At 43.4% G+C, this 27,584-nt stretch overlaps 1 protein-coding gene across 6 annotated transcripts in view; it reads left to right on the top strand.

Annotated features, from left to right (window-relative positions):
* The first annotated feature begins 349 nt into the window (after positions 1-349).
* Positions 350-27,584, top strand: part of SLC39A9 (solute carrier family 39 member 9) — a 33,057-nt gene continuing 5,822 nt past the window's right edge. For 2 of the 6 annotated variants that reach the window (XM_040975387.1, XM_040975385.1), the window contains exons 1-6: positions 350-1,137; positions 10,329-10,437; positions 20,815-21,012; positions 24,116-24,184; positions 25,494-25,579; positions 26,143-26,277. In XM_040975387.1, coding sequence (XP_040831321.1) covers positions 1,042-1,137; positions 10,329-10,437; positions 20,815-21,012; positions 24,116-24,184; positions 25,494-25,579; positions 26,143-26,277 — 693 coding nt within the window. In that variant the 5' untranslated portion in view covers positions 350-1,041. The other 4 variants (XM_040975390.1, XM_040975388.1, XM_040975389.1 and 1 more) reach the window with 4 other exon arrangements.

Here is a 27,584-nt window from a genome sequence, read left to right as displayed (position 1 = left end):
AACCCTCGGCACCATAGAGGCGCACACGCTTCCGGCGGCTAGAGTCGACGCGGATTCTGTTTCAGCCATCTTGGATAAGGGCGAAGAACTGCGTAGCCAAAGCCTTGGCGCTTTAGGAAAAGTGAGATTTTTAAAAATTTAAAGAGTCTGTCTTCCATACTCTTTTGATTACCCGTAAGCGTAAAACAATGGCTGGAAGAGACAGGGACATCGGGTCTCTCTTCATCAGCCCTCCTCAAAAATGGCGGCAGCAGAAGCAGCCCGGGCCATAGGTCGGTTGTAACCCGGAAATGCTTTTCTGAAGCGAGGCGGGGTGGTGGTGAAATTACCCGGAAGTGGGTGTAATGAAGAAGTGCCACTTGGCGGCCATGGCTGCTGTGGTATCCGCGACTCCGGGTCCAGGCCCGGCGGAGGAGAGGACCATGGGCAGCGCCGGGGATAGGGCAAAGACACCTTTATGTCATTTTTGCTGCTGAATCCCTAGCACTTCTCGTTAAAGACCGACGGGACTCCTTTCCCCCATTCCAGACTTGGCGGACAGTTGGCTGGGACCGGTGGGCTGGTCCCATTTCTGCGGGCGCGAGTGACCGCAGGGCCGGCTTCGGGGAAGCCGGGGCGCCGCCGGGAACCAGCAGCTTCCCTGGGACCGGCCTCCGCCGCCGCTGCCGCCCGGGACGTTGTCTGGAGGGAGAGGGGAGTCGAAGACCGAAGAAGTGACTCGTTGGCATATACTCCCTCTCCTTTTGTAAGTCTCGAGGATCCGGTGCCTGGTACCTGCCAACCCGCGGGCTGGATCCCAGGATTGCCGAAAAGTTCTCTGGTGCTAGTATCAGCCACAAACAAACAAAAGGGGGGTGGGGTGGGAGGGAGGGCGGGGAGTCGTTTCAGGTGCGTTCAAGGGAAAGGCGCCTCGTGGACACACCTGCTGGTAGGGAGGCCGGAAGAGTCGGAAAGCTCGCCTGCTCCCTGGCCACCGCCACACGTGTTTCGGGAAGCTGAGTTTTGGAACCTGGTGGTGGTGGTTGGCTAGAAGAGAGCAGAATGGATGATTTCCTGTCCATCAGTTTGCTGTCTCTGGCTATGCTGGTGGGATGTTACGTGGCCGGCATCATTCCCTTGGCTGTGAATTTCTCCGAGGTAAGACGTTTCTCCGTGTTCTGTGAGCTCTCGGGTCGAGGGGGTTCTCGCTCAGTCGTGGCAATTGTCAGGGCAGTGCTGCCTTTTGGTTCATCTCCAAAGCTGAAAGTCTTTCAGGAAGGAAGAACAGAGAGGTAGCTCCGAGGCGTAGCAAAAACAAAAACCCAGCGTTATCCAGAACTAGAGCCGATCGTCTAGGGTGGGCGGGGACCTCCCGGGACATTGCAGAACTTGCCTGCAAAGACTGGGCGCTCTGGGCATTGCCTGGAGGGTGGTGTCATGCCCCCATTCCTGTTCATTGTTAAAAGTGTCAAGGAGTCCAGACTGTTAGCAAGAAGGTAACTGGAGGATTGTCCATATGCGTAACTTCTTGAGAAAGCCAGATGTTTGGTTGAGGAAATCTAAGGGTCTTTTGGGGGGTATTATCTATACTAGAGGGTAGGTAAGAAGAAAAAGAAACGAGTAGGTTCTTAGGTTACATTTCTTTGAAGAAGTGCATTGCAGCACTTGTTCTGAAATTTGCCTTGAAATGCATTTTTGATTTATTATGTTTTACCCCTTGGGTTATCTGGGTTATCCTGTGTCGAATAAACACTAACAGAGAGGGAAGGCAGGAAGATCAAAGCATTGGTCAGTCAAAATGTAGTTCCTTTATATCGTCCTGTGGTGCATAGTGGTTAAAGATTTAGAGAGAGAAAGGATTATATTCACAAGTCGCAGGGTTTTATGAGTTTGTTCTGGAATTTGGCAATCAAGGAGGCTTGTCCTTAGAGTGCCTTCAGGGGGGGGTGGGGGGGTGGAGGGGGCAGAGGGCCCAAGGTAGAAAGGACAGGTGAGGTGGGAGGAGGGACAGGCGAGCCAGCTGGGTGGCAGGAAGAGGGCGGAGAAGTTTGGGGGAGGTACTGGCTGCAGCCAGCTGGAAGGCTGGCCACCACTGGAGCCATGCCTTTTGTCCGCACACCTCAGCCTCCAATGGCAGCGTTTTCTTGTTATGTACTTTACCTAGCTTCATTTTAGAACCCTTTGAGATACAGATGAGTGAACTAAACTCGGATTATGGAGTTTGTACAGGTTCATGCCATGTACTGCATTTAGAGCTCTGCTTTTAAAAAGCTTGATTTTTTTTTTTTTTTTATTAAGCAGTTCTTAGCCACTCTGTTCATTGAGGCAAAGGTCCAGGATACCTGGGACTCGTGTTGGGATGCGCGCATCCCTCAGCCGAGTCCTGGATCCTCTGCTTTTGGTCCAGCTGCCTACTGTTGTACCCTGAAAGGCAGGTGAGGATCCCCACATGTTTGGGTCCCTCCCGATCACAAGGGAGACTTGGGTGGAATTCCAGGCTCCTGACTTGAGGCCTGGCCCAGCCCAGGCTCTTGTGGGCTTTGGGGAAGTGAAGCAGAGGATTTATAGGATATAAATCCCTATCTCTCTCTCTCTCTCTCTCCCCTTTCCCTCCTTCCCTCTTTTGGTCTTTTCTCTCGCTCACTCAAGTAGATGAAAACATAAAACATTCTTGAAGTACATGCACCTGTTGTGTAAGGTAGCCCTGTTTGAGGGAGCTTAAAAAGTTCACGGGAAGTGTACTTACAAAGAGAAGGAGAAATAAAGATCTTCCGTCCAACGATTCATTCCCTAAGTGGCCGCAACGGCCAGAGTTGAGCTGATATGAAGCCAGGAGCTTCTTCCGGGTCTCCCACTTGGGTGCAGGATCCCAAGGCATTGGGCAGTCCTCTACTGCTTTCCCAGGCTTTAAGCAGAGAACTGGATGGGAAGTGGAGCAGCCAGGACACCCACGGGCACCCGTTCGGGATCCTAGTGTTTGAAGGTGGAGGATAGGCCAATTGAGCCATTGCCCCCCCTTTTGTTTGTTTGTTTGTTTAAGAGTTACTTTGTTTAGAAGTTACAGAGGGAGAGATGGACAGAGGTCCTCTATCTTCTGGCTCACTCTGGAATAGCTGCAACAGCTGCAGTTGGGTCAGACCCAACTTAGGCCAGAGCCAGGAGCCCTGGGCCGCATCCAGGTCTCCCGTGTGGGTGCAGGGCCCGAGCATTGGGGCCGTCTTAAACTGCCTTCCCAGACACATTAGCTAGAAGCTGGACCGCAGGTGTAACAAGTTGTGGCTGGGAACTTGGACCAGCACCCATTAGGGATCCAGGTTAACCCGGCCATGTGTTAACACCAGCCCTTCTAATTCGACTTTTCACAAACTTTTTGAAGCCACCTTATAGATTCAATTCAGACTTTTTTAGGTTAGCAAAACACTCAGTTTTATTATTACTGTATTTTTGTTTTGTTTGCCTGAAGTCCCTAAAGGTAACAGCTGTGTTAATTGGGGCACTTGGCCTGCCCAAGATTTTGTGAGCAGGCTTTCTTTTCTCTCATATAAACCAGATTTTTGTACAACTGCATTAGAGTTGAATTGGCTTTGTTAGGGCTAACATTGGGTTGCACATTGAAAGACTTAACTACAAATTAATTCAAATAAGCAACCAGTAAGACTTATTTCTATAAAATGGTTAAAATGCTCATAATTTCAGGGTATTCTCAAACTTTGCTGAGTGATGAGTGCAACGTGGAGGTATATGCTGTTTTCTTTTTCACAGAAAGGGAATGTCTGTGTGGGTGGCATTGTTAACCAGGCCGCGGACAAGGGGTAAAGGTCGTTGGGGTGCCGTGTCGTTTGTGGCTTTCCAGATTGACAGTCAGATGGTCTTTCCCAGCTCTAGGTAGTAAAGTGCTAGAAGTCAGCATCCATAGTAACTGCTGCTTGTTACAGCCGGAGCACTGCATTTCACTGCATTTCGGGCTGTTAGAATAAAAATCGCAATTACTTGTAACATAATAATAAGATAAATATAACAAAGTGAGACTTAAAATACAGTTGGTGTTTTTTTTCTCCCAAGAAGTATACTTTTTTCGAGACGTGGGGTGCTACTGGGATATGTGGATCTATAGTCAAACTGTTGAAATGATGAATCTGGGAAGCTATACTTCATCCACGGGGAGCTGCAGTGCAGTTTCTGCTTCTAGAAACTCCTGCGTTGTCTTAAGTGACTTTCCTTTTTAAGGAACTCTACCTTTTCTTAGGGGCTGATGTTACAAAAGGGTCAGGTAAACCTATTTTACAGTTTGTTTCCATTGACATGAAAAGATAGGCTTGTTTTCATGTTCTTAATCTTGCAAATGTTTTGTTCATAGAGAAAGTATGAAATAAAGACTTTGAAATTTCTCAGAGCAGGAATAATGACCAAATGACCAATATAGCCTTTAAATATGGCCAGGTGAGTATTTAGAAAGACTTTGTGGTCCAGTTGTCTGAAATTGCTGGAGTGGAGTCCATCTGATGCCGAGCAAAAGGCTGACAGGCCTCCGCTTTCCCTTTTACTTTCTCAGCATTCCTTACCCCAAATCCATCTTTGTTGTAAACTCTTTGGTCTTCAATGCCTAGTAATCTATAAAACAAAAGACAAAGCAAGTATAAGTGACTATGGTAATCAGAATGCCAGTCCTCCATGGAAAGGGCAAAAACTAAGCCAGCAGAGGAGGCCCTGGTGCTTCACACAGTCCTGTCCAGGAAAGGCAGTGCACGTACTGTTTAACACTGCCTTGTTTTCTTGACTAAGTTGCTAATGAGATGCTTTCTTTGGCTGTAAATACCCATGCTATATAAACAGGTTGAGAACCTGCCTTACCTGGTATAAACTCAATTTGGCAGCAGCACTGATCCATAAATTGACAAAGAGGTGGCCGAAGTGGGATTTTCCACTGATTGCTTAAGGATTTTTGGAGTGTTTACTTGGAATGTCTTCTGTCAGGGAGCTGGGAAAGAGAGCAAGCTGTGTGTGCTGGAGAGCAGCGCTCCTCAAATGATCTGCTCCAGGGCTCGTGTGTGTTCTTTAGGTTCTATCTCAGTCCAGACCAGTCCATTTGTAAAAACGAAATATTAGAAAAATGAAATGGAGAAAGGGACATTTAAATACAAGCCTACATGTATTGTTGCTAATTCAATAGATTTAAAATTATGCCTATACTTCTAATAATCGCATTGTTGTAAGCATTTCTGAAGCCTGTCTCTCAGCTTGCCTACTTGCCAAGAGAGCAGTTTGAGTTAAAAGGGCGTGTGTTTTTCTTGTGTTAAAACAGCATAAATTGCCAAGTGAGCACAGGAAAGGCAAGTATGAGTTTGGAGTTTAGTCTGCATATGAGTTTGGAGTTTAGTATGACTAAAGCACTAATTTTGAATGTAATTGTGCAGTACAGTGCAGTTCAACATTATTGTTACCTGAGCAAGATTTTTTTTTTTCAAAGATTTATTTATTTTCATTGGAAAGGCAGATACTCGGAGAGGAGGAGGGGAGAGAGGAAGATCTTTTGTCTATCCCCCCCCCTTTTTTTTTTTAAGATTTACTAATTTTGATTGGAAAGTCAGATTTATAAAGAGAAGGAGAGACAGGCAGAACGGTCTTCCATCTGCTGATTCACTCCTCAAGTAGCTGCAACGGCCACAACTGAGCTGGTCTGGAGCCAAGAACCAGGAGCTTCTTCTGGGTCTGCCCGGCAGGTGCAGTGGCCCAAGGACTTGGACCATCCTGCTTTCCCAGGTTCATAAGCAGGGAGCTGGGTGGGAAGCGGGGCTGCTGGGATTAGAAGCAGCACCCTTATGGGATCCCAGTGTGTGCAAAGCAAGGACTTTAACCCCTATGCTACCACACAGGTCCCCTCAGCTTCGCTTTTTACCACCACTTAGCACAGATGATGCAGTGCCTAAAGTGACTTTAGGAAGCACCTCCTTGGAGTAGGCCTATTTACAAAATTACAAAGAATGCCTTTGTTTAAATTCTCCTTGGTCCCTGGAGATTTGAAGGGACCAGCCTTTAATTCTTTGATAATAGATACATTTTTGTTCTTTGATGCTTTGATTGCTAAAGTGGGCATGGCGTGAGGACTAAGATAAACTGTTTTTGTATCAAAAGTCTGTTGGCTTGTATTTAGTTAAACCAAATAGTTTGTTGACTGTTTCTGTGAGCAGGAAATGGTAAGTCATTTACTATCATAGTGTCTGCCAAGAAAATTAAACTGACTTCAAAGCTTTGTGCTTGTAGTTAATGGCATTGAGTACAAGCTGTTGTTTTAATTAATACATCTGGTCTATCCTTTGGCTCAGTCAGGATGCAACTGTTAAATTCTAATATGAGATAACGTAAAACCAAAGGCATTGCACAGTTCATGCCCCTCCTGGGCAAATATTTTATTCCTCTGACAGAAACTATAACTTTGGAACTCTGTTTTTATCTTGAGCTGCGTTTCATTTAAATACTGTAGTGATTAACCATAACAAAGGGAGGAGATGTGTTGCATGATAGATGCACAATTTGATTTTGAATCCAAGTTGTGAAGTTTCAGGAAGGAAGATAGCCAAGTCAATAGCATAGTGCCATATCACTAGTGCTTGAAATAAGTTAGATTGAATGTAAGATGATTCAAGTAGTTAAGAATTCATTTAATTTTTATTTGAAAGGCAAAAAAAAAAGTTACAGAGAGGAGAGACACAGCGATTCCATCTAATGATTCGCTGCCACAGTGGTCTAGCCTGTTCCGGGTCTCCATGTGGGTGCAGAGGCTGGAGGACCTCAGTTAGCCTCCAGGCCATAAGCAGGGGGCAGGATCAGAAGCGCAACAGCTGTGACGTGACTCAGAGCGCATGTGGGATGGCACCTCACAGGTTGAGGCTCAGCTTACCATGTACAGTGCCAGCCCCAAGAAATTTTTCTCAAATAAAAATTGAAACTGCAATCCCAAACAGTGATTTCTTTTTGAGTGCTGATTCTTATTCTTTCTTCTTCCTCCTCCTCCTCTTATCTGTCTGTCCGTCCGTCCTTCCTTCCTTCCTTATTTCTTTTCTTTGTAGTTGGAATTACGTATGGTCACAATGGCTAGAGCTAAGCCAGGCTGGAACCAGGGGCTTCTTCTACGACTCCCACCTGATCAGCAGTGGCCCACACATTTGGGCCATCCTTTGCTCTTTTTCTCAGGGAGCTGGGTGGGAAGTAGAATGGCTGAGACTAGAGCCAGTGCCCATATGGGATGCCCACGCAAGCCCCAAGGCTGAGGATTAGGCTTTATACTGCATCTCAGGATGGTCGTTTGTCTTTGGCACAAGGTCATTGCCTCAGAGTCTCAGCGACGCACAACACCCCCAGCAGCTGGGGAAACACGTGCCTCCAAGCTGGAGAGTCGGTGTCAGCGTGGCATGCTCTACAAATGTGTGTGCCATGAATATTTTCTTCAACTCTCTACGTTGTACCATGTCATTTTCTTAATGAGTCAACAAGTGTTTTAGGTTTTGGTGTTTAATATTTTTCTTTTACTTTTTTTTTTTTGCATTGCCTAGAAATCCTGCCAATCTCAAGCTTGCAAAGATATCTTACCTTTACTCTGAGAAGCTTTTCAGTGTTAGTCTTAGGTTCAGGTATGTAATCAATCAAAATTAATTTAGTGTTTGATGTGTCAGCTCATTCTATTGTAGGTGCACCTGTATTATCTTTCTCTCTCTTTTTTGTTTTGTTTTGTTTTCATCAATTTACAAAGCAGAAGCCTGTTTCGTTTCTCTTTTCCAGAGTGGCAGAAGTGAGGGGCTAGCAGTGAGTACAGGGATAAAGATGCTGCTGAGAACAGTCCCATGTCAGAGCGCCTCAGGTCACGTGTTGGCTGAGTTAACCATCCAGCTTCCCAAGGCTGATGCTCACCCTGGGAGGCAACAGGCGACGGCTCAAGTATTTGGGTCCCTGCCATCCATGTGGGAGAGAATTGAGTTTCTCGCCCCTAGCATTGAGTGTTCTTAGTTTTTAGGGAACAAACTAGGAATTGGAAGATCTTTCTCTTTAACATTTTTAAATTATTCTTTAGGTTTATTTTTATTTGAAAGGAAGATTTTACAGAGACAGAAGGCTTCCCATCCAGTGTTTCTTTCCCCAAATGGCCACAGCAGTCAGAGCTGGGTTGATCTGAAGCTGAGAGCCAGGAGCTTCTTTTGGGTCTCCCATGTGGGTTCAGGGACCCAACTTGAATCATTCTCCGTCATTTTTCCAGGCCACAGGTAGGGAGCTGAGTGGGAGGTGAAGCAGCTGGGGTGCAACCCCGTGCCCATATGGGATTCCAGAGCCACAGCATAGAGGGTTAATCTGTGTCCTTCTATTTTTCAAATAAAATATAATTAAATGAAAATGTTGACAGTAGTTTAAACTGGCAGGTTACGAAACAAGTTCCTGGAAGAAAATGGTAGATTCAGTTCAGTTCACTTTTGCCCTGGATATTGTCTGTTCATAGGAGTGATACTTTATAACCGGGAATTTATTTTTTAAAAAGGAGCCTGGGGCCCAGTACAGAAGCCTAGTGGCTGAAGTCCTCATCTTGCATGCACTGCGATCCCATATGAGTGCTGGTTTGTATCCTCAACTGTTCCACTTGCCTTCCAGCTCCCTGCTTGTGGCCTAGGAAAGCAATAGAGGACAGCCCAAAGCCTTGGGACCTTCACATGGGAGACCTGGAAGAAACTTCTAGCTCCTGGCTTCAGACCGGCTCAGCTCTGGCCATTGCAGCTACTTGAGGAATGTATCAGTGGATGGAAGATCTTTATCTCTTCTTTCTGTAAATCTGTCTTTCCAATAAAAGTTTTTAAAAAAAAAAGGAACATGATAAAAACACTAATTACCCTGTCACCTTTTATACAGAATAGAACTGTCTTTTTATATAGCATTCCCTCTACTCTGATGGCTTGTCTCAAATGACTGCTAGGAGTAACCGCATTACGAGGGCATTTAGTAAACTAGAAAAGACAAAGATTTGGGAACAGCACTGTGGCCTCGTGAGTCGAGCTGTCACCTGTGGTGGCAGCTTCCCAATCTCACATTTTGGCATGTACCTGTTTTGATTGTGTATTTTCTTATAAGATTGCCAACATATATATTTTGTCATCAGCTTTTCCCTCTGGCAGTATATTGTAGCTGTTTATATCCATGACTAGTCACCTCAGGCTTTTTCATGGCTGAGTGTTGTGGTGCTGTGATGTTTAGACAGTCTCCTCTGTTGCACGTTTAGATTATTTTCAGGTTTGCGCTTGTGAGAAGTATTCATCTTTGCTCAGTGCTTTCTTAGACTGGATTCTAAAGGCAAAATTTGTGAATCAAAGAATTCACATTTTTTTTAAGATTTATTTTTTTATTATTTTTATTGGAAAGGCGGATATTCAGAGAGGAGAGACAGAGAGGAAGATCTTCCGTCCGATGATTCACTCCCCAAGTGAGCACAACGGCTGATGCTATGCCGATCCAAAGCCAGGAGCCTCCTCCCGGTCTCCCACGCGGGTGCAGGGTCCCAAAGCTTTGGGCCGTCCTCGACTGCTTTCCCGGGCCACAGGCAGGGTAGCTGGATGGGAAGCGGGGCTGCCGGGGTTAGAAACGGCACCCATATGGGATCCTGGGTGTGCAAGGTGAGGACCTTAACCACTGCGCCACCGTGCCGGGCCCAGAATTCACATTTTTGAGGCTTGAAATCTAAAATACCAAACTATGGTTGATATAGATTGAAGCAATTCCCATTTTTTTCCAATGTAAGAGCAGTATATTCATTCCTTTCTGTCATGAATAGATATTTTTTCATACCATTGCCATCCTGGCCATTTAAAAAATAAGAGTCTCTGGCCGAGCGTGGTGGCCTAGTGGCTAGAAGTCCTCACCTTGAACATGTCAGGATTCCATATGGGCACCAGTTCTCATCCTGCAAGCTCCACTTCCCATCCAGCTCCCTGCTTGTGGCCTGGGAAAGCAGTCAAGGAGGCCCAAAGCCTTGAGACCCTGCACCCGCACGGGAGAGCCGGAAGAGCTCCTGGCTCCTGCCTTCAGATTGGCTCAACTCCCGCCATTGTGGTCACTTGGGGAGTGAATCATTGGACAGAAGATCAGTCTCTGTCTCTCCTCCTTTCTGTATATCTGACTTTCCAGTAAAAATAAATTTTTAGAAGAAAAAAAAAGCATCTCCTTGTTTGAATCAGCCCTGATTGCTCATGCAGTGGAGTGTTCGCATTTTCGCTGTCTGCTGTGGATGGTGGTCTCACGAATGAGCAGCCCCCTGCTTGATGACTGGCACATCGACATTGATCGGTATTTTCCAGGATCTCTTTTGTTGTTTCTAGGAGCGACTGAAGTTGGTGACTGTCTTGGGTGCTGGCCTTCTCTGTGGAACTGCCCTGGCGGTCATCGTGCCCGAAGGGGTCCATGCGCTTTATGAAGATCTGCTGGAGGGTAAGAGAGGAGCCTGACTTGAGACACATTGGTGTGGAGGGTTGGACAGAAAAGCTTGGTGCTTTTTTCTTGAACACAGTTCATGTGTTCCATGGAATTCTGCCATAACATGAGTTCTTAGGAGAGAGAGATTTTGACATGTTTGCCATTAGACATATCTTTAGTATGAATTGAATACCCCAATTCATGAAGAACACTTAATATTTATTTGCACTAATGTATAATTTTAGTCTTTTTCTTTTTTGTGTGTTGCTTCTTTTTAAAATACCCATGCAGAAACCTAAAGCCCACATAACAGTGATTGTTTTGTTAGTATTCTTAAGTTAGCAAAATATGTAACTTTATACATTTAGATTCAAGTATATTTTATAGTAAACTTGTAGGTAATTGATAAGGACCCCTGCAAGAATGGATTAAAATGTTGCAGAATGCTTTCCTGACCTCAGTAACAGTGAGCAGGGAAGAGTAGTGTTGGCCTGAAGGTAAATACTCAGTGGGGACTTGGCTCCCTCACCAGCTACGTAATGTGGACCTTGCCTTCTGTGAACCACGTGAAAAGCCAATCTGCATTTGTGACTCAGAGCTCAGAGTATTACTCAGTGTGTCCTTTCTGTAGTGACATGCTGCTGTAACTCACCGTCCTGGAGTCTCAGAGTCCACACGGCGTGGTGCAGGCTTGGCTCTACCAGGAGACCCAGGGTGGGGGAGGGAGCTGATGGTGGAGCACAGAGAGGAAGGACCACACAGGCAAGACAAGAAGCAGAAGATGGAGTGGGGCCAAGGCTATGGCTTCTCATGAGAACTCCTTTCAGAAGGCATACCCCCAGTGACTTAAGGATCTCCTACTGAGCCCCACATTCTGTCACCTCCCAACAGCTCCACCTTGGGAAGCAGGCCTTTAACATGTGAGATTTGGGGAGAGACTTCACGTCCAAACCCTAACTCAGCAAAAGCAGGTTACTACATATCGTGAGACTTCAGTTACCTGTGAAGGAGTAAGTGCATGGCTGTGGGAAGTCATTGAGTCAAATCCTGAAAGTCTGCTGGCCATGAGGAATAGTACTGAGGTAGGCACTGTCTAAGTTTCTTACTAGGTATCTCCCAGCTCTTGTTAGAGGAAAAGAACTGTCCTTTATCCAGGGTGCTTCCATTCTTGGGCCTAGTGTGGACATTTGGTGACCAGACAGTGGCTGCACAGGTTGCACGTGATAGCTGTGAGGCTGACTGCAGAAGAGGACAGGAGCTTCACCGAGAGACCGTCAGGAATCAGGAGACCCGGGGCGGCCCCGTCTCCAGCCAACTCTACTTCAAGCTTGTTTGCGTGTCATTATAGCTTACGTTTCTTTCTTCTCTGAACCTTATAATTATATGTACATATAGACATATTTTTTCTTTTGTATGTATTTTGTCAGAGCTCAGTATACCATGCTTACTAAGTACTCTGATGCTTTTAATAAGCATTAAATACTAATGTGAAAAAGAACCTCTCACACACTGTTCTTTAATTATAGGTCTGAATTCACCAAAATTAGATGATTAATCATGTTCATCTGAGAAAATGGCTTCCTGTAAAAACAGATTTTAGGAACTATATGAACTTTATTGACTTATAGTGCTTGTTTTTGTTGGTGCTAAAATTTAAAACCACACAATTTGGAATATGTGTGTTTGGGAAGAAAGACCGCTAGTTCAAAGAACTAACTGATTAATTCATAACTGTTTGGATAATTGTTAAAATCCTTGCTGTTAGGAATAGTTCATGTGGGCCCAGCATGATGGTCCCAGTAGCTAAATTCTCGGCTTGCCTGTGCCTGGATCCCATATGGGTACTAGCTGCTCCACTTCTTGTCCTGACTGCTCCACTTCCCGTCCAGTTTCCTGCTTGTGGCCTGAGTAAGCAGTACAGAATTGACCAAAGACTTGGGACCCACATGGGAGGCCCAGATGAGGCTCCTGGATTTAGATCAGCTCAGCTCAACTTTGGCGATGGTGGCCACTTGGGGAGTGAAACAGCATATGGAAGATCTTTCTCTCTTTCCTCCTCTCTATAAATCTGCCTTCCCAATAAAATGAATAAATAAATATTAAAAAAAGATCAGTGTGGGAGGCAGCACTGTGATATAGTGAGTAAAGCTGCAGCTTGGAGTGCCAGCATTCCCTATGGGCACCCGTTCCAGTCCTGACTGCTCCTCTTTCACATCCAGTTCCCTATTAATGTGCCTGAAAGGCAGAAGATAGCTCAAGTATTTGAGTTCCTGTACAAAATGGGAGATGGCAAGGGAATTCTTATCTCCTGTCTTAGGCCTGGCCATTTTGATTATTTGGGAAGTGAAACAGATATTGGAAGATCTCTGTTCCCCTCCCTTCCCCTTTCTCTGTAAAGGTACCTTTCAAATAAATAAGATAAATCTTTTAAAAATTAAAATACTTCAGTTTGAAGTATTCTACTAATTTTTGCAGTTTTCCTAAGAGTATAACAATTTTTTTTATAATGATGTTTACATATGATGGGAAAGATCGAAGATTAGGAGAAAATAGGTGAGACCAATGTTTCCAAATTTTCTTTTTCATCATCCTGTATCTGGGGGAAGGGGAGAGTTAAAAGGGGAGAAGTTGCACCCAACCTCCCAACTCCCAATGACCTCAGTACCCAGGGATGGAGAATAGCCACCCAGTGTCATTCCAGCGTCTCCAATGTGGAACATGGTCCTATGGTTCTGCTGAAGTGGTATTGATAGTTCTGAAATGCTCTCAATTTTACCACTGCAAGGATGAGGGAATCCTTTCAAGGTCCATTGGCCCAGATATTTGATGTCAACGTTTGAGGTAATTGATAATTTGTTTTGCCCTTCTTCATCTGCTGTGATACCAGATGTCCTCTGCAGGCTCCATATCCTGCATAGACTGTCATATCCTCCGTGTGCATCTGGGTATGCCGTCCACTGCTCCATCTAAGCCACTGAGGAGGTCCAGCTCTGACATATGCACTCCATGCACTTCAGACCACAGATCCTGCAATTTTCTACATGGTTGGAGTTCAGTTGGGGGAAATCCCCAAAGAAATCTCATCTGAGACAATCCCAGACAAGACTCCTGTGTGTGCTTGCCAGTACGGGGTCTGGCTCTGTCACCCACATCCTCCTACATGCACACTGGTAATTGCAATTGTTTGGTCATTTCTCCAGCCCTGTCTCTGTGCAAACCAATGGGTGTTGTGGCCCAGCCCAATCCTGCCCACCACACACTTGGCACTCACGTACACCAGCAGGAGCTGTAGTCTAGTCAGAGTGACCCCCAATGGCTCTCATTAGGCCCACCCACAGCCCTGATTCCTGTGCTTGCCAGTATGTGCAGCAGATTGGGCCACTCTGTTCCCTATTCTATTCAGTTCTCATACATGTCAGTGGGCATTGAAGCCTAATTCAGTCCAGCTGACTCCACTGTCCAGCCCCTGTGCATGCTAGCAGGTGCCATCGCCTGCCTAGCCAGTTCCAGCCCCAGCCCTGGTTCTCATGCTCATCAGAAAATGCCCACTGTTTCCTGCTGGGTCCACTCCCCGTACAGAATCTTGCAGGTGGTTCTGCAGTCTAGCTTGACAGGATTTGCCCCCATTCTCAGCACTTGCCAGCAGATGGTTGGGATGCTGCAGCAAATCCCAACCAATCTGCAGTTAATTCTGGTTTATGCATGCACTAGTATGTAAAGTCAGTAAGCCCGGCCTGGCTCTCCCCCAACCCAGTTCACCTGTAGGCCACCAGGTATTGTCACCCTGCCCAGCCTGGTCTGCTCTTGATCCCAGTTCACATGCTTGCTAGTGGGAGCAGTGACTAACATATCATATTCTTTAATGAAGTACAATTATCTGTGGCATCTTCTGTTATTTTACTGTATGCTTAATTAAAAGAGGGACTCAAGCAGTTGGGTAAGAAAAAGACAAAGGCTTCCAAGTTAGGAAGAAGTAAAATTTGTGTCAGCAAAAGAGGTGATTTTATATATAGAAAACCCTAGAAGTATAAGTAACTGTTAGAAAACATGAAGTTATAGAATATAAGATCAACATGCCTACAAAAATTTTTATTTTTATGCGCTAACTGTATACACAAAAAGAGAGCGGTTCTATTTATAATAGCATAAAAATAATAAAATGTTTAGGAATAAATAGGTAAAGGTTTTATATACTGAAAACCATAATATATGGATGGAAGAAATTGAAGCAGACACAAATAAAACATCTTGTGTTCTTGAATTGGAAAAATTAATATTAAAGTGTTTATATTATCCAAAGCAATTACATAGTTCGATGGTCCCTATCAAAATTCCAATGTTGTTTTTTCACAGAATAGAAGAAGCTTGTAAAATTCGTGAAAGCCAAAGCAGTTTTGAGCAAGAACAAAATTGGAGACATTGAAGTACTGTAATCAAAGCAGCATGGTAACGGTATAAAGCAGACACCATGACCAGTGGAACACAAAGGAGCCCAGAAACAGATCTACACACTTAAAGTCAGTTGATCTTTGGCAGGAACATACAATAGGAAAAAGACAATCTCTTCAGTAAGTGATGTTAGAAAAACTATATTTACACACAAAAGAATGAAATTGGACCTACATCTCATATTGTGTGTAGGAAATTAATTTAGCGATTTAAAGACTTTACTGCAAAGCCTAAAACCCTCAGGGAGGTTAGATTGCCCCTTGGGACGCCTTATACATACTGAGGTGCCTGGTTTGGGTCCTGGAGAGGTACTTCCTGCTGATATACCCCCAGGAAGGTGGCACCTGATGATAGCTCTAGTACTTGGGTCCTTACCACCCACTTGAGGGACCTGAATGGGTTTTCCAGGCTTCTGGCTTTGTTCCCAACCCTGCCTTGCTGCCAGCATTTGGCAAGTACTGGTGGAGGATCTCGATCTCTTATCTACCAAATAAAGTGAAAGTACACAAATAAATGTAAAGATCCGTGCAACCACATAAAACTACCAGAGCACAAGTTCTTAATGTTGAGCTAGGCAGTGTTTCTTTTTTTAAGATAAGATCCCAAAGGTAGAGGCACAAAAAGCCAAATATAGTCAAATGGAGTTCATTAAAAAAGCTTGTCTTGTTGTTGAGTTTTATTTATCTCGGAGGCTGACAGAGATTCCGAGTGTCTGTAGGTTCACTCCCTAAATGCCTACACATTAGTTGGGGCTGGACCAGTGTAGGCTGAAACCCGGAGCTAGGAACTCCATCTGGATCTTCTGTGTGGGTGGCGGGAACTTGAGTACTTGAGCCTTCATCTGCTGCCCAAGGCACATTAGCGGGAATCTGGATTGGAAGTGAGAACAGCTAATGCTTGAGCAGACCCTTTAAATGGGGTTGCAGGAATCCCCAGTGATACACTAGTTTAGCTAGCTGCACAGTGCCAACCCCCACCCAGACTAAATCATTTTTGCATAACAGTAAAGAGACAACCTATTGAATGGGAGTAAATATTTGCAAACTCATACTTGTGATAAGGAATTAATATCCAAAATATGTAAGGAATTCAAGCAATTCAGTATCAAGAACACTAATAAATAATAGCTTAATTATAAAAAATAGGCAAAGAGCCTGGGTAGACATTTTTTAAAAGAAGACATAAAAATGGCCAAAGGGTAGATGAAAAAATGCTGATTGTTACCAATTACTCTGTTATTAAAATGACAAAAAATTGGGGATAGTTGTTGTGGCATAGCGGATTAAACTATCTGATATGAAGTCCCACCTCTGTTTCCTACCCAGTTGCTTGCTAAAGGTTCCTGGGAGGCAGCAGGTGATTGGTGACCCATGCTTGGAATTCTGCCACTCGTTTGGGAAACCCAGATGGAGACCCTGGCTCCCGGCTTCTGCCCATGTCTGCAAAAAGAGATCCTCTGTGAGCTAGTGGTGGGCGGGTAAAACAGCTGCAATGGAAAATTTTTCTCAAATAAACTAAAAACTGAGCTGTAATCCAGAAATCCTACTTTTCTGTATACATCCAAAAGACATATTGGTATCTTTTTTTTTTTTTTTTTTAAAGATTTATTTTTATTATTTTTTCATTGGAAAGGCGGATATACAGAGAGGAGAGACAGAGAGGAAGATCTTCCATCCGATGATTCACTCCCCAAGTTAGCGCAACGGGTCGATACTACGCCAATCCGAAGCCAGGAGCCTCTTCGGGGTCTCCCACGCGGGTGCAGGTTCCCAAAGCCTTGGGCTGTCCTCGACTGCTTTCCCAGGCCACAAGCAGGGAGCTGGAAGGGAAGCGGGGCTGCCGGGATTAGAACCGGTGCCCATATGGGATCCCGGGCGTGCAAGGCGAGGACCTTTAACCACTTGCACCACCGCGCTGGGCCCGACATATTGGTATCTTAAAGAGATAACTGTTTTTTCATATTAATGATGGTATTATTTGTAATAACCAAAGTAGGGAATCGGTATAACTATCTCAGTGGATATATAGGTAAATTAAGACGCACACACATAGATACACACATATTCACACAAACACACACACACACACACCACACACTGGAAAGCTATTCAACCTTTAAGAAGAAAGAACCCTGACATCTGTGGCAAGCTAGCTAGAACTCTGTGGAAGAACTTGAACCCAGAGGACACTGTGCTAAGAAGTTAACCAGGCATAGGAAGACGAGCACTGCCCGACCCCTCATTGGAGTGTCGGGGCCAAGTCCCAGCTTCCAAGCCAGCTTCCTGCTACTGCACAAAGCAGAATGGAGTGTTGGTCTCTACTTTGGCCTGGTCCTGACCAGGCTGTTGCGGCCATTTGGATAGTGGACTAGGGATAGACGGTCTCTCTCTGCCTCCGTCTTAAAAAAAAAAAAAGAAAGAAACATACCCCACCCTAACTGGTCTTTAGATAAAACCTAGTATTTTACTTCATTTATTTCACATTCTGAAGACCATGCTGATCTACTCACCCTGCCCACAGACCTGCTTGAAAAGGGAGTTCTGCCATCTTAGTATCCAACGTGAGAATGCTGAATTTTAAGTACTAAAATGCTGTCTGTAAAATACTGTATACATAAAAGTTGATGTCAGCCATTTAGGAACGTATACTTGGTGACAGTATACAGCCAAGTGTGAAATTGTCCACCATCACTGCCACCAGTAACTAAGAACTAGGCTAAGCATCCACTCCTATGTTTGTTGAACTTTGGATCTAATTTTTACTTTATTAGTGTGCTCACTAAATCATGATATAAAATTCATTTTTTTAACTGAGTTTTTTTTTTTTTGTTTGTTTGTTTGATTTACTTATTTGAAAGAAAATGTCAGAGGGAGAGATAGAGAAAAAGAAATTGTCCATCTGCTGGTTTACTCCCCTGAGGGCTGCAACAGCCGGTACTGGGCCAGGCGGAAGTCAGGAGTTGAGAACTCCATTTGGGTCTTCCTTAGGCATGTTAGCAGGGGTCTGGATTGGAAATAGCCAGGGACTCTAGTCAACACATGTGCACAGTGCTTACTCCTGAGTTGTCATAAAATTTTTTTTTTAATTAAAAAAAATCTCATTTCAGGAATTTCAAAACCCATTTAATGTTAGGTTTTAGCTCTGATATTTAGAGACCTTGTTTAGATTAATAAAATGAAAATGTAGTGACTGGGAGTTTTTTCCTGTGTCTTAAAGAAGCAATGTAGCTCATTTTAAGATGCTGATATAATAATGGAGACTTAAGAAAATAGCTAAAGGGAAATTTCCATCATAAATGTAGATTTCACAGTCCTTTACCAACTGATAGTAAACTGAACCCAGCAATATAAAAATATGGGATGACAAAAAATAATAAATAAAGGATAACATGTTGATGCCTGATATCCTTGCATTTTTTCCAGCAATGCAAAACAAATATTGATTAGTATCCATATATCAATTTAACTTCCTAATTAACATTCAAAAACCACATGATTCTTTTTAATTAGTGTAGATGAGCATTTGACAAAATTAAGGTTTCATTCATGAAAAAATTTATCAGAAAATTAGGGTCCTCACCTTGAACACTCCAGGATCCCACATGGGCGCTAGTTCACACCCAGCTCCCTGCTTGTGGCCTGGGAAAGCAGTCCAGGACGGCCCAAGGCCTTGGGACCCTGTACTCATGTTGGAAAGCCAGAAGAGTCTTTGGGCTCCTGTCTTCAGATCGGCTCAGTTGTGGCTGCTTGGGGAGTGAATCATTGGATGAAAGATCTTCCTCTCTGTCTCTCCTCCTCTCTGCATATCTGACTTTCCAATAAAAATAAAGTCTTAAAAAAAGAGGGGGCATATTTGTAAATCCAACTGATAATGTCGGTAACAGTGAGGCCATTTCTTCTCAGCAACCTCTTAATGTTGTGCTTGGAAGCCTATCCAGATTCTAGTCTGCTGTATGGCCAGAAAAATAAGTAAAAGGCATAAAAATTAAAAAAATAATAATTAAAACAATCTCTGCAACCAACATGATAAAGTGTATAAAAATGGTTGAAGTTTAAAAACCTTGCGGTATCGAATGTTGACAGTGGTATGAAATAACAAGAACTTTCATAAATTACTGCTAGCCGTGTTTAATAGTATAAACAGGGGCAGGCATTTGGCTTAGCAGTAAACCAGTTAATATTCCTGGGCTCCACACTGGAATACCTGGGCTCCATTCTCAGCTGCTTCTCTGGCTCCGGCTTCTGGCAGTGCAGACCGCGGAGGCCGCAGCGACAGCTGGGGAGTTTGAGCTCGTGCCACTCACATGAGAGACCTACATGGCCTTTCTTCACCTGACCTCAGCTTTGGCTTCCGCCCTAGCCGTGGCTGTTGTCGCCCTTTGTGGCGGGAACCAGTATTTGGAAGAATTTTCTCTCTCTCTCTCTCTAATTAAATAACAAGTTAATTTTAAAGTAGTGCAACTACTTTACAAAAACATTTGACAGTTTTTGAAAAGATTTATTTATTTGAAAGATAGAGTTAGAGGGAGAGACAGAGAAAGATCTTCCAACTGGCATTTCACTCTGAATGGTCGGTCACAACAGCCAGGGCTAGCCCAGACTTAAGCCAACAGTCTGGAATTCCATCCGCACTAACCACCTGTGCCACAACATCCGCACTGTTTTGCTTTGAGTCGCGTACTGAAGAAAAGGCCTGTCATACAGTTCTATGCTTGAATACCAGTTTTACTTGTAATGGACATAAGCTAGAAATAAGCCAAGTGTCCCTCAACAGGCAGATGGGTAAGTAGATTCTGATGTGTTCATACGAAGCAATGCTACTCAGGAAAAGCAAAAACTACTGTTGGCATTACAAAGCAGGAGTAATTCTGAAAAGAGTGTGTCAAGCATGTTCTTATATAAAAGAGTGCCAGCTGCACAGTGCCACTTCTAGGGGATCCAACACCAGGGTAGGCTGTGTAGGTGGACGAAGCAGGTGAGAGCTGATGATGGGGCAGCACTGGCTGCAGAGCAGAGCAGGAGAGCTCTGTGCTCTCTGCTTCCACCTTGGTGGTAGTTCACATTCGTAGATACTCACTGTGCTTTGTTGCATGTAAATTGCACCCCACTGAAGTTAATTTCTTTTAAAAGAGTTGGGCATTTAGAAAGAAATAAGTGAAAGTACTTGTAGGAAAAAAGAATCATCTGATTTAGTTTCTCAGGGAGAGGGAAGGTATGGGTGGAGACGAGAGGTGGTGTGGCTGCAGGACCATGTGTGCTGAGTTATCATTTATAACTTAAGTGATATCTAGAGTGTTAAGCCTCAGTTCATGAAAACAACAATATTTTTTTTTTTTTACCTTTAATCACTTGTGTTTTACAGTCAAATATATAGAACTAATTAGAGGTATCATTTGGTCAGAAGTCATTTAATATTCAGTTTCCTCATAAACACTGTGTTTCTAGAACTGAATTTAGACTGCAGGATGTATTGCTCTTCATTATTCTTTTTAAAAATGAAAATTTTATTCTCAACATGTTCTTTGTAATTTTTATAACAATGTAGATACCAAACCTAGGTGAACTTGATTTTAATTTTGTTCATTGTTACTTCTCTTTGTTCACCTGTTTTCATCAGAATAAAACTTACTGTAGTTTGTGCTGAGATTGGCATGAATTTCTCACACAGTGATTTGAAGCTGCAGTTCCTCTGGGAATGATTGTTTCCCTGCGTGGTGATTGGCTGCCACTTCCCAGGTTTTGAGTGTAATAGGCAGTCAGAAGGTCGGCCCAAAGCAGAAGACACTGGGGAGTTTTTTTCATCGTGAAGTTTATGATTGGATTACAGTTTGGAAAGTGGGTGTCCTTGATGTAAGTAGAGCTTAAAACACAGAAGAAGGATGCTTCTCACGTGAAAATATTTGTAGAGGAAAGACAAAGGTTCTGTTTATGGCTTATTCTCCAGGAAAACCCCACCAAGCAAGTGAAACACAGAATGTGATTGCATCGGACAAGGCGGCAGACGTAGCGGTTGTCCGTGAACATGAGCATGGACATGACCACACGCAGCTCCATGCCTACATCGGTGTTTCCCTCGTCCTGGGCTTCGTGTTCATGTTGCTGGTGGACCAGATTGGCAGCTCCCACATGCATGCTACTGATGGTGAGTGGCTGTGGATCTTTCTGGAAAGGCAGTACATTTGTAGTTTAGAAAGTTAGAGAAGTAAAGAATTCAGTCTGCATCCTTGACCTTAGTATAGTGTTGACGCTCTTGTCTTCCTTGGGCTCCTGTGAACATTTTATTCACTTAGGGGAGCTGTTGAGTTGTGGATGTGGCATAGAGAAGTGTTTATTGGTTTATTACGCCGCTTGTCTTAGAGTTGTTACATTTGGTTAAGGGGAGGGCAGAGGTTTTTAGCCTTTTGAAATATTGTTTTTAAATTCTTAAAGCATAGCTAGTAGGATTACCAAAGAAAACAATTATGTTGAAATATTGTTAGCAGAGCAGAATAAATTTGTAATTCCATAACGCATTCCATCTCTTTATAATTGACCAGATAATACATTAAGTCCTAAGCAAGCTAGACCTGAAGCTATTATTGCTAGGTGGCTTACAAGCATTGAATTATAAGATATCTTTAACAAGCCAACACTTGAGCTAAGTTCAGTGTTCAGTTGTTGTTTGTTAATGGCTGTTAATATAGAATGTCCTGATTTACAAAGATTTTATAACAAATGTACTAAAACACAGTAGTAGCTTCTCTTGAGCAAGGACAGCTAGAATTCTAGATTAGTTGAATGATAAATTGTGATATGCACACCGTTATATAGCTTGAGAAAAAATATAAGGAATGAGATATCTGAATGCATAGGGGCCAGTTTTCAGGAGATATCATTCAGTGAAAGGAAAGTAAAAAATGTGGGTGAGCATCTAGAGCGTACAAAGGAAGTGAATATATGTTTGCTTATTACAAAAACCAAACAATATGCCACATACAGGGTCAGCTGGAAAACAAGCATTTGTTCACCAGTATGCCATGGGCTGGAGGAAGTGAGTTCCAGGCTCCTGCAGGGAGCAACCCTGACTGTTGGGCGTTTGGAGAGAGAATCAGGAGATGAGAACCCTGCCAGTCTCTGTCTCTCTTCCTTATCTGCCTTTTCCATTGTAAACCTTTGTTTTTGTATGCTAAGTACCTCAAAAATATTAAATACAAACAAAAATTAAAAGGAGGGAAAAGAAGGGTTTTTTCCTTTTTTTTCTTTATTTTTGACAATCTTTGCATAGTTAATTAGGGCACAAAGGTTCAAGGGCTACAGGAAAGTCAGTAAGACTATTTCCACATTGGTTTTTTTCCTATATCTGGGGTAAAGGGGGAGATAAAGGGAGAAATGAAAAGTTTTAAAGAGGGCGTAAAAATAATTCCCTGGAATTTATTTGACTGATATCTGTCTGTCATTTGACCTGGCATTTTGATGTCCCTCATTTCAGATTATATAATGTTGATGCTGTTTATGTATTTGCCTGCTAACATCTTCATATGAAACAGCTAAATCTTTTTACCCTCCAATAAGGATTTTTAAGGTAATTTCAATGGTAGCCTCCTCCCCATTGAGGAGATTTTTTTTTTTAAATATTTTATTTTATATTGGAAAGGCAGATATACAGAGAGGAAGATCTTCCATCCACGGATTCAGTCCCCAAGCGGCCACAACAGCCAGAGCTGAACCGATCTAAAGCCAGGAGCTTCTTCCGGGTCTCCCACACGGGTGCAGGGTCCCAAGGCTTTGGGCCGTCCTCGACTGCTTTCCCAGGCCAGAAGCAGGGAACTGGATGATAGCAGGCCCAGCAGGATTAGAACCGGCGTCCATATGGAATCCTGACATGTGCAAGGCAAGAATTTCAGTTGCTAGGCTACTGAGCCAGAACTGCAATAAGAATTTATTAAGCGTCATTTTTGGGTACCACAGGATTGAGTACCCAAAAATGAGGCAGAAATGTTGAAGAGAAAAGTAAAATATTTCTTTGTTGACTATAGTCAATCTGGAAATATACAATATTTTTTAATAGAAATAGCGGCAATGTAAAGAAATCCTTGGAGTAGTATCGGAAAGGAGTTCTCTTTAAAAAAAATTTTTTTTTTCATTGTATTTGCAACACAGAAACAGATCTTCCATTCACTTATTCGCTTCCCAAATATCTGCAATAGCCACAGCTGGGCCAGAAAGAAGGATTCTCTCAGTGCCAGAAGCCTGGACTCTATCTGGGTCTTCTAAACGAGTGGCTAGGACCCAGTACTTGGGCCGCTGTCTGCTGCCTTCTGTGGTATGCATTGACACGAAACAGGAATTGAAATCCAAACTAAGGCGGGACCCCAGGCACTTAATGGGAGGCACGTCTCCTAAGTGACATCTTAAATGCTGTGCCAAATGTCACATCACGGGGAGCTGTTTTAAGTTGGAATTAACCTTTGGTTCTGTCTTAGGGATGGTAGGCCTGGATTTAGACTTGCAGCAGTATCTAGGTTTTAAGTTGAGCAGAAGGGACACTGAATACTTGCCAAGAATTAGGGTGAGGAGATTCTCTGGTAAGAATGTTTTTGTAAGAAGGTGTTAAACTGGCTCAGCTGGATTTGATAGGGAAAGGCAACATAGAATCAGTTGATAAAGGGCTTACGAACCTACCTAATAGCGCTCTTGGGTCTGAATTTGAAAAGCAGCAGATTCTTAACTACTTAATTGACACATCACAAGAAGAGGGTTCTGAAAAATACATGTGACAAGGACATGTAAGATGAATTAGGTAAGGGGAAAATGAGAGTAAGGAAAAACCAGTGGCAGCCTATTACTAATTCAGGTTTGAGTTGGTGAAGGTTTAGGTTAAGATGTTGGCAACAACAGGAAAGGCAGATATGACAGATAGCAGGATGAAAATGAAGTTTCAGGAGACTGGAGGACATATGCGCTGACAAATTGCTGAGGAGAACCGGTCTGAGGCGATAGGCACCTTCCACGGGAGAGCAGGAAACGAAGGAGTGTGAGTTAGTTGGCAGCTGAATTTGTATGTTTAGGGAAGACTGGTTCTAATAAGTTCTCGCCTGCCTGCCTTTTGAGAGCAGGGAAAATATCTAGGTGTTTGAAACAAAGAAGAGACAGCAATAAAAAAAAAAAAGTAACACTCTAGCTTAGAGACTTTTAGAAAATTCTCCCACCTCCGGCCTGATGTTCAGTTTCTGCCTCACATTATTGCTTTCTCTGTTTCACATCAGATCCAGAAACCTCAAGGCCTAGCAGTTCCAAAATCACCACCACGCTGGGCCTGGTCGTCCATGCTGCAGGTAGGCTTCAGCTGCATTGGAGCCTTGTGGGTTTTGGTCATGCGGGAAGGCATGTGTTTATATTCCTGGGACCGTCCACAGTGAATGCTCTTGGGCTGACCTTGGCAAAGGTTGCTAATGAAGTCCTCCAGCACAAACTCTGCATACCCTGTGTCAGTCTGCAAGCTAAGGATGGTACCTGTTATTTCTAATGGTTGGTTATTTTAAAAAACTATTTCGTGGTATATGAAAATTATATTTCAGTAGTTTTATTGGAATACCACTATACCTACATGTTCGTGTATTTTTTTAAATCCGTTTACTCATTGGTGCATCCCTAAATGTCCATAATGATTGGAACTGGGTTAAGGCCAAAGCCAGGAATCAAGAAGTCAGTCCAAGTCTCCATGGGAGTCGAATGAGCCCTGTTACCTGAGTTATCACTGCTGCTTCCCAGGAAGCTGGAGTTGGAAGCCGGAGTGGGGAATTGAACCAGACACTCTGGTATGTGATGTGGAAGCTTACCTGGCTAACCTAAGTGCCTGCCATTGTGGCAACAACAGACTTTTGTAGCAAGAGACCAAATTGCCTCACAAAACCCAAAATATTTACTACTAGGCCCTTTAAGAAAAACTTTTCTGACCTCTGCTCTAGAATCTTATCAGGGTAAGATATTTGGCAATTTTTTATTGAACAGTCTTGCTGCCTGTGTGTACCCAAGAGTCATGGTTAAGTAGATGTGGTCTATAAAATGCAGAAATCCCAGCTTTGCTATTGGGTCACGATTTAGAATTTAACTCAAACTGAGTTTCAAGAGAAGGATTGTCTCAGTGAATGACAAGCAATGACATGTCAAAGGTGGCACATTGGTGTGCCAACTTCTAGAGTGGTGTGCTTTCCCAGTAAAATTCCTCCGTTCAGCTAATACTTACTGTGTAGAAATCATCTATGGGAAATATTCGAGTTTTTGTCTCATCTGTAATGTACAGAGATGGCTGACTTCGAAATTTTTCTCTGACATTTCTGTTATGATAATTAACCGGTGGATTTTTGAATGCTATGCCTTTTCTGTTAACAACAGAAGTAACATAGTGAATACTCCAGGCCAGGTGTTGCGCTCTTTACATATGATATCTCCTTTAATATTATGGAAACCTTAAAAATGCATGCTTTACTGAAACGATTTTAATGATGCCAAGGCTGAGGTTCAGAAAGGGTAGCGTTCCAGAGGTTGATCCCACTCTTCCTGACCTGAAAGCCCACCCACTCAGCCACTATGCCATTGCTGTTGCTATTTATAGTGCTTTGTTTTGCTTGTTCCTCTGTGTAGCTGATGGCGTTGCTTTGGGAGCGGCAGCCTCCACCTCACAGACTAGTGTCCAGCTGATTGTGTTTGTGGCAATAATGCTACACAAGGTAAGCAGAACTGGGTAGGAGATTTAATACTTAATTTGTTCATAATTGAAGTTCTCTTGGCTCTTACGTGTTTTTCTGGGTGGGAAAGTTACTTTTAGGGTTGCTGTCATTTGGAAAACTAACTGTATCTATTCCTAAGTACTTTTTGCTACTGTTTTCTTGAGCTTTAATATTTTTTGTCTGTAAATACAAAGTGTTCAGTCTTCTGTATTTCATAGTAAATTTTGACTAAGAATTTTCTTTTTCTTGTTTTCCTTTCTCCCAAGAAGCACCCATGACACAAATAGGATCTCTTGTTGGATTAGGGTGTGAATTTCCGAAAGGCAGAGAACTCCATCTTTTTTTTTTTTTTTGCCTTATTTATTGTTATTATTATTTATCATTTTATGATACAGTTCCATAGGCTTCTGGGATTTCCCTTAACCCCTCCCCTTCCCCGCCCCCACCTAGAGAACTCCATCTTGGGTACTGTGCCTGACTTTTGGATTTGAAAACTCGCAGTCGCATGACATCTTCCTCTTGATGTAGAAGCAATCCATACTTCTGGAATTTTTTATTTTCAGGCACCGGCTGCTTTTGGGCTTGTTTCCTTCTTAATGCATGCGGGTCTAGAGCGGAATCGGATCAGAAAGCACTTGTTGGTCTTTGCACTGGCAGCACCAGTTATGTCCCTGGTGACATACTTAGGACTAAGCAAGGTAAGCATTTCTAGCTTATCTAGATAAGCTGCTGCTTCTGTTGGAACATAAGATTTCTTTTGAATTATTACTTATTTCTGAGACAGAGAAAGACAGAGACTTCCTATCTACTGGATGGCCTCCCCAGTAACCACAGCAGCCAGGGCTGGCCAAAACTGAAAACTAGGAACCAAATCCAGGTGTCCCATGTGGCTGGCTGGCACCTGGTTAATTTGAACTGTCAATTCTGCGTCCTGAGGTCTGCACCTAGGGGAAGCTGGAGTTGGGAGCCAAAACCAGGAGTTGAGCCCAGCGGGCATTCCATTATGAGAAAACATAGGTGTCTTAACTGCTAGGCTACGTGTGTGCACCTTGTGATTTTTGAATGTTGAAGTTTTGAACTAAATGGCCCTGACAAACTAAAGATAAAAGTAAAAGCCTCTATGAAGGTATGTCTTAATTCCAAGTCAATTGTTTTCATTAAATCTAGCATTTCCTTGTTCATCTGATTAGAAAACTTCCTTAAAAGTTCCAAGAATATTTGCACAAGTATGTGATACTATTTCAATACTTAACACATAACTTACCCAGTAAGTCAGAGCCATCAGCGCTTAATGTTGAGGTAGCCACATAAATCGTAAGTGGCAAGAGTAGAGTACATGCAGAGCTGGAACGGTATTTAGCTAAGACCCGCCTTCTTCTCCTGGCTGCAGACCCGGTGTGACTTGTGTCATTTGTCAGCATTCTGTTTCCAAGCAGGACCTTTCTGCGCTTTGTAACTGTTTGGGCTGCTGTGTAGCAGCAACAGCCCTACCCATTTTTGCCTAAGGTTACCTGCTGGGAAAATCTTCGAACCACACTGACTCCACCTGCTTTCCCACGTGCCCTCTGTGAAGGTCATCGACTTTGGAGTGTCAGATCGACTCAGTGTTTGATAAAATAAAACTTGCACTGAAAGGGATATGTGAAACATGAAATGGTTCATTTCCTGTTAATCAAGAGGTTATTGATCTCAGGAGTTAATTGTTACAGAACCCCTTTCTGTTCATCTCAAGTTCATCTCAACCTTACCTTCTTTCAATCAAGAGAATATACATTGATCCTTTTTTAAAAAGTGTGTGTGTGTGTATGTGTGAACTTAATTTGAAAGACAGATTTAACAAAGAAAAGAGAGTGAGGTCTTGCATCCACTAGCTCATTCTCCAAGTGGCTGCCACGGCCAGGGCTGAGCTGATTGAAAACTAGGAGGCGTGAGTTTCTTCTGGCCTCCCATGTGGGTGCACGGCCCAAGAACTTCAGTCATCCTTCACTACCGTCCCAGGCTGTAA

Source organism: Ochotona curzoniae, unplaced genomic scaffold (genome assembly GCF_017591425.1).
Source record: "Ochotona curzoniae isolate NIBS_2020 unplaced genomic scaffold, NIBS_Ocur_1.0 contig_2688, whole genome shotgun sequence".
Lineage (NCBI taxonomy): Eukaryota > Metazoa > Chordata > Mammalia > Lagomorpha > Ochotonidae > Ochotona > Ochotona curzoniae.
The sequence above is the reverse complement of the archived record's forward strand: the minus strand, read 5'-3'. Positions and strand labels throughout refer to the sequence as shown.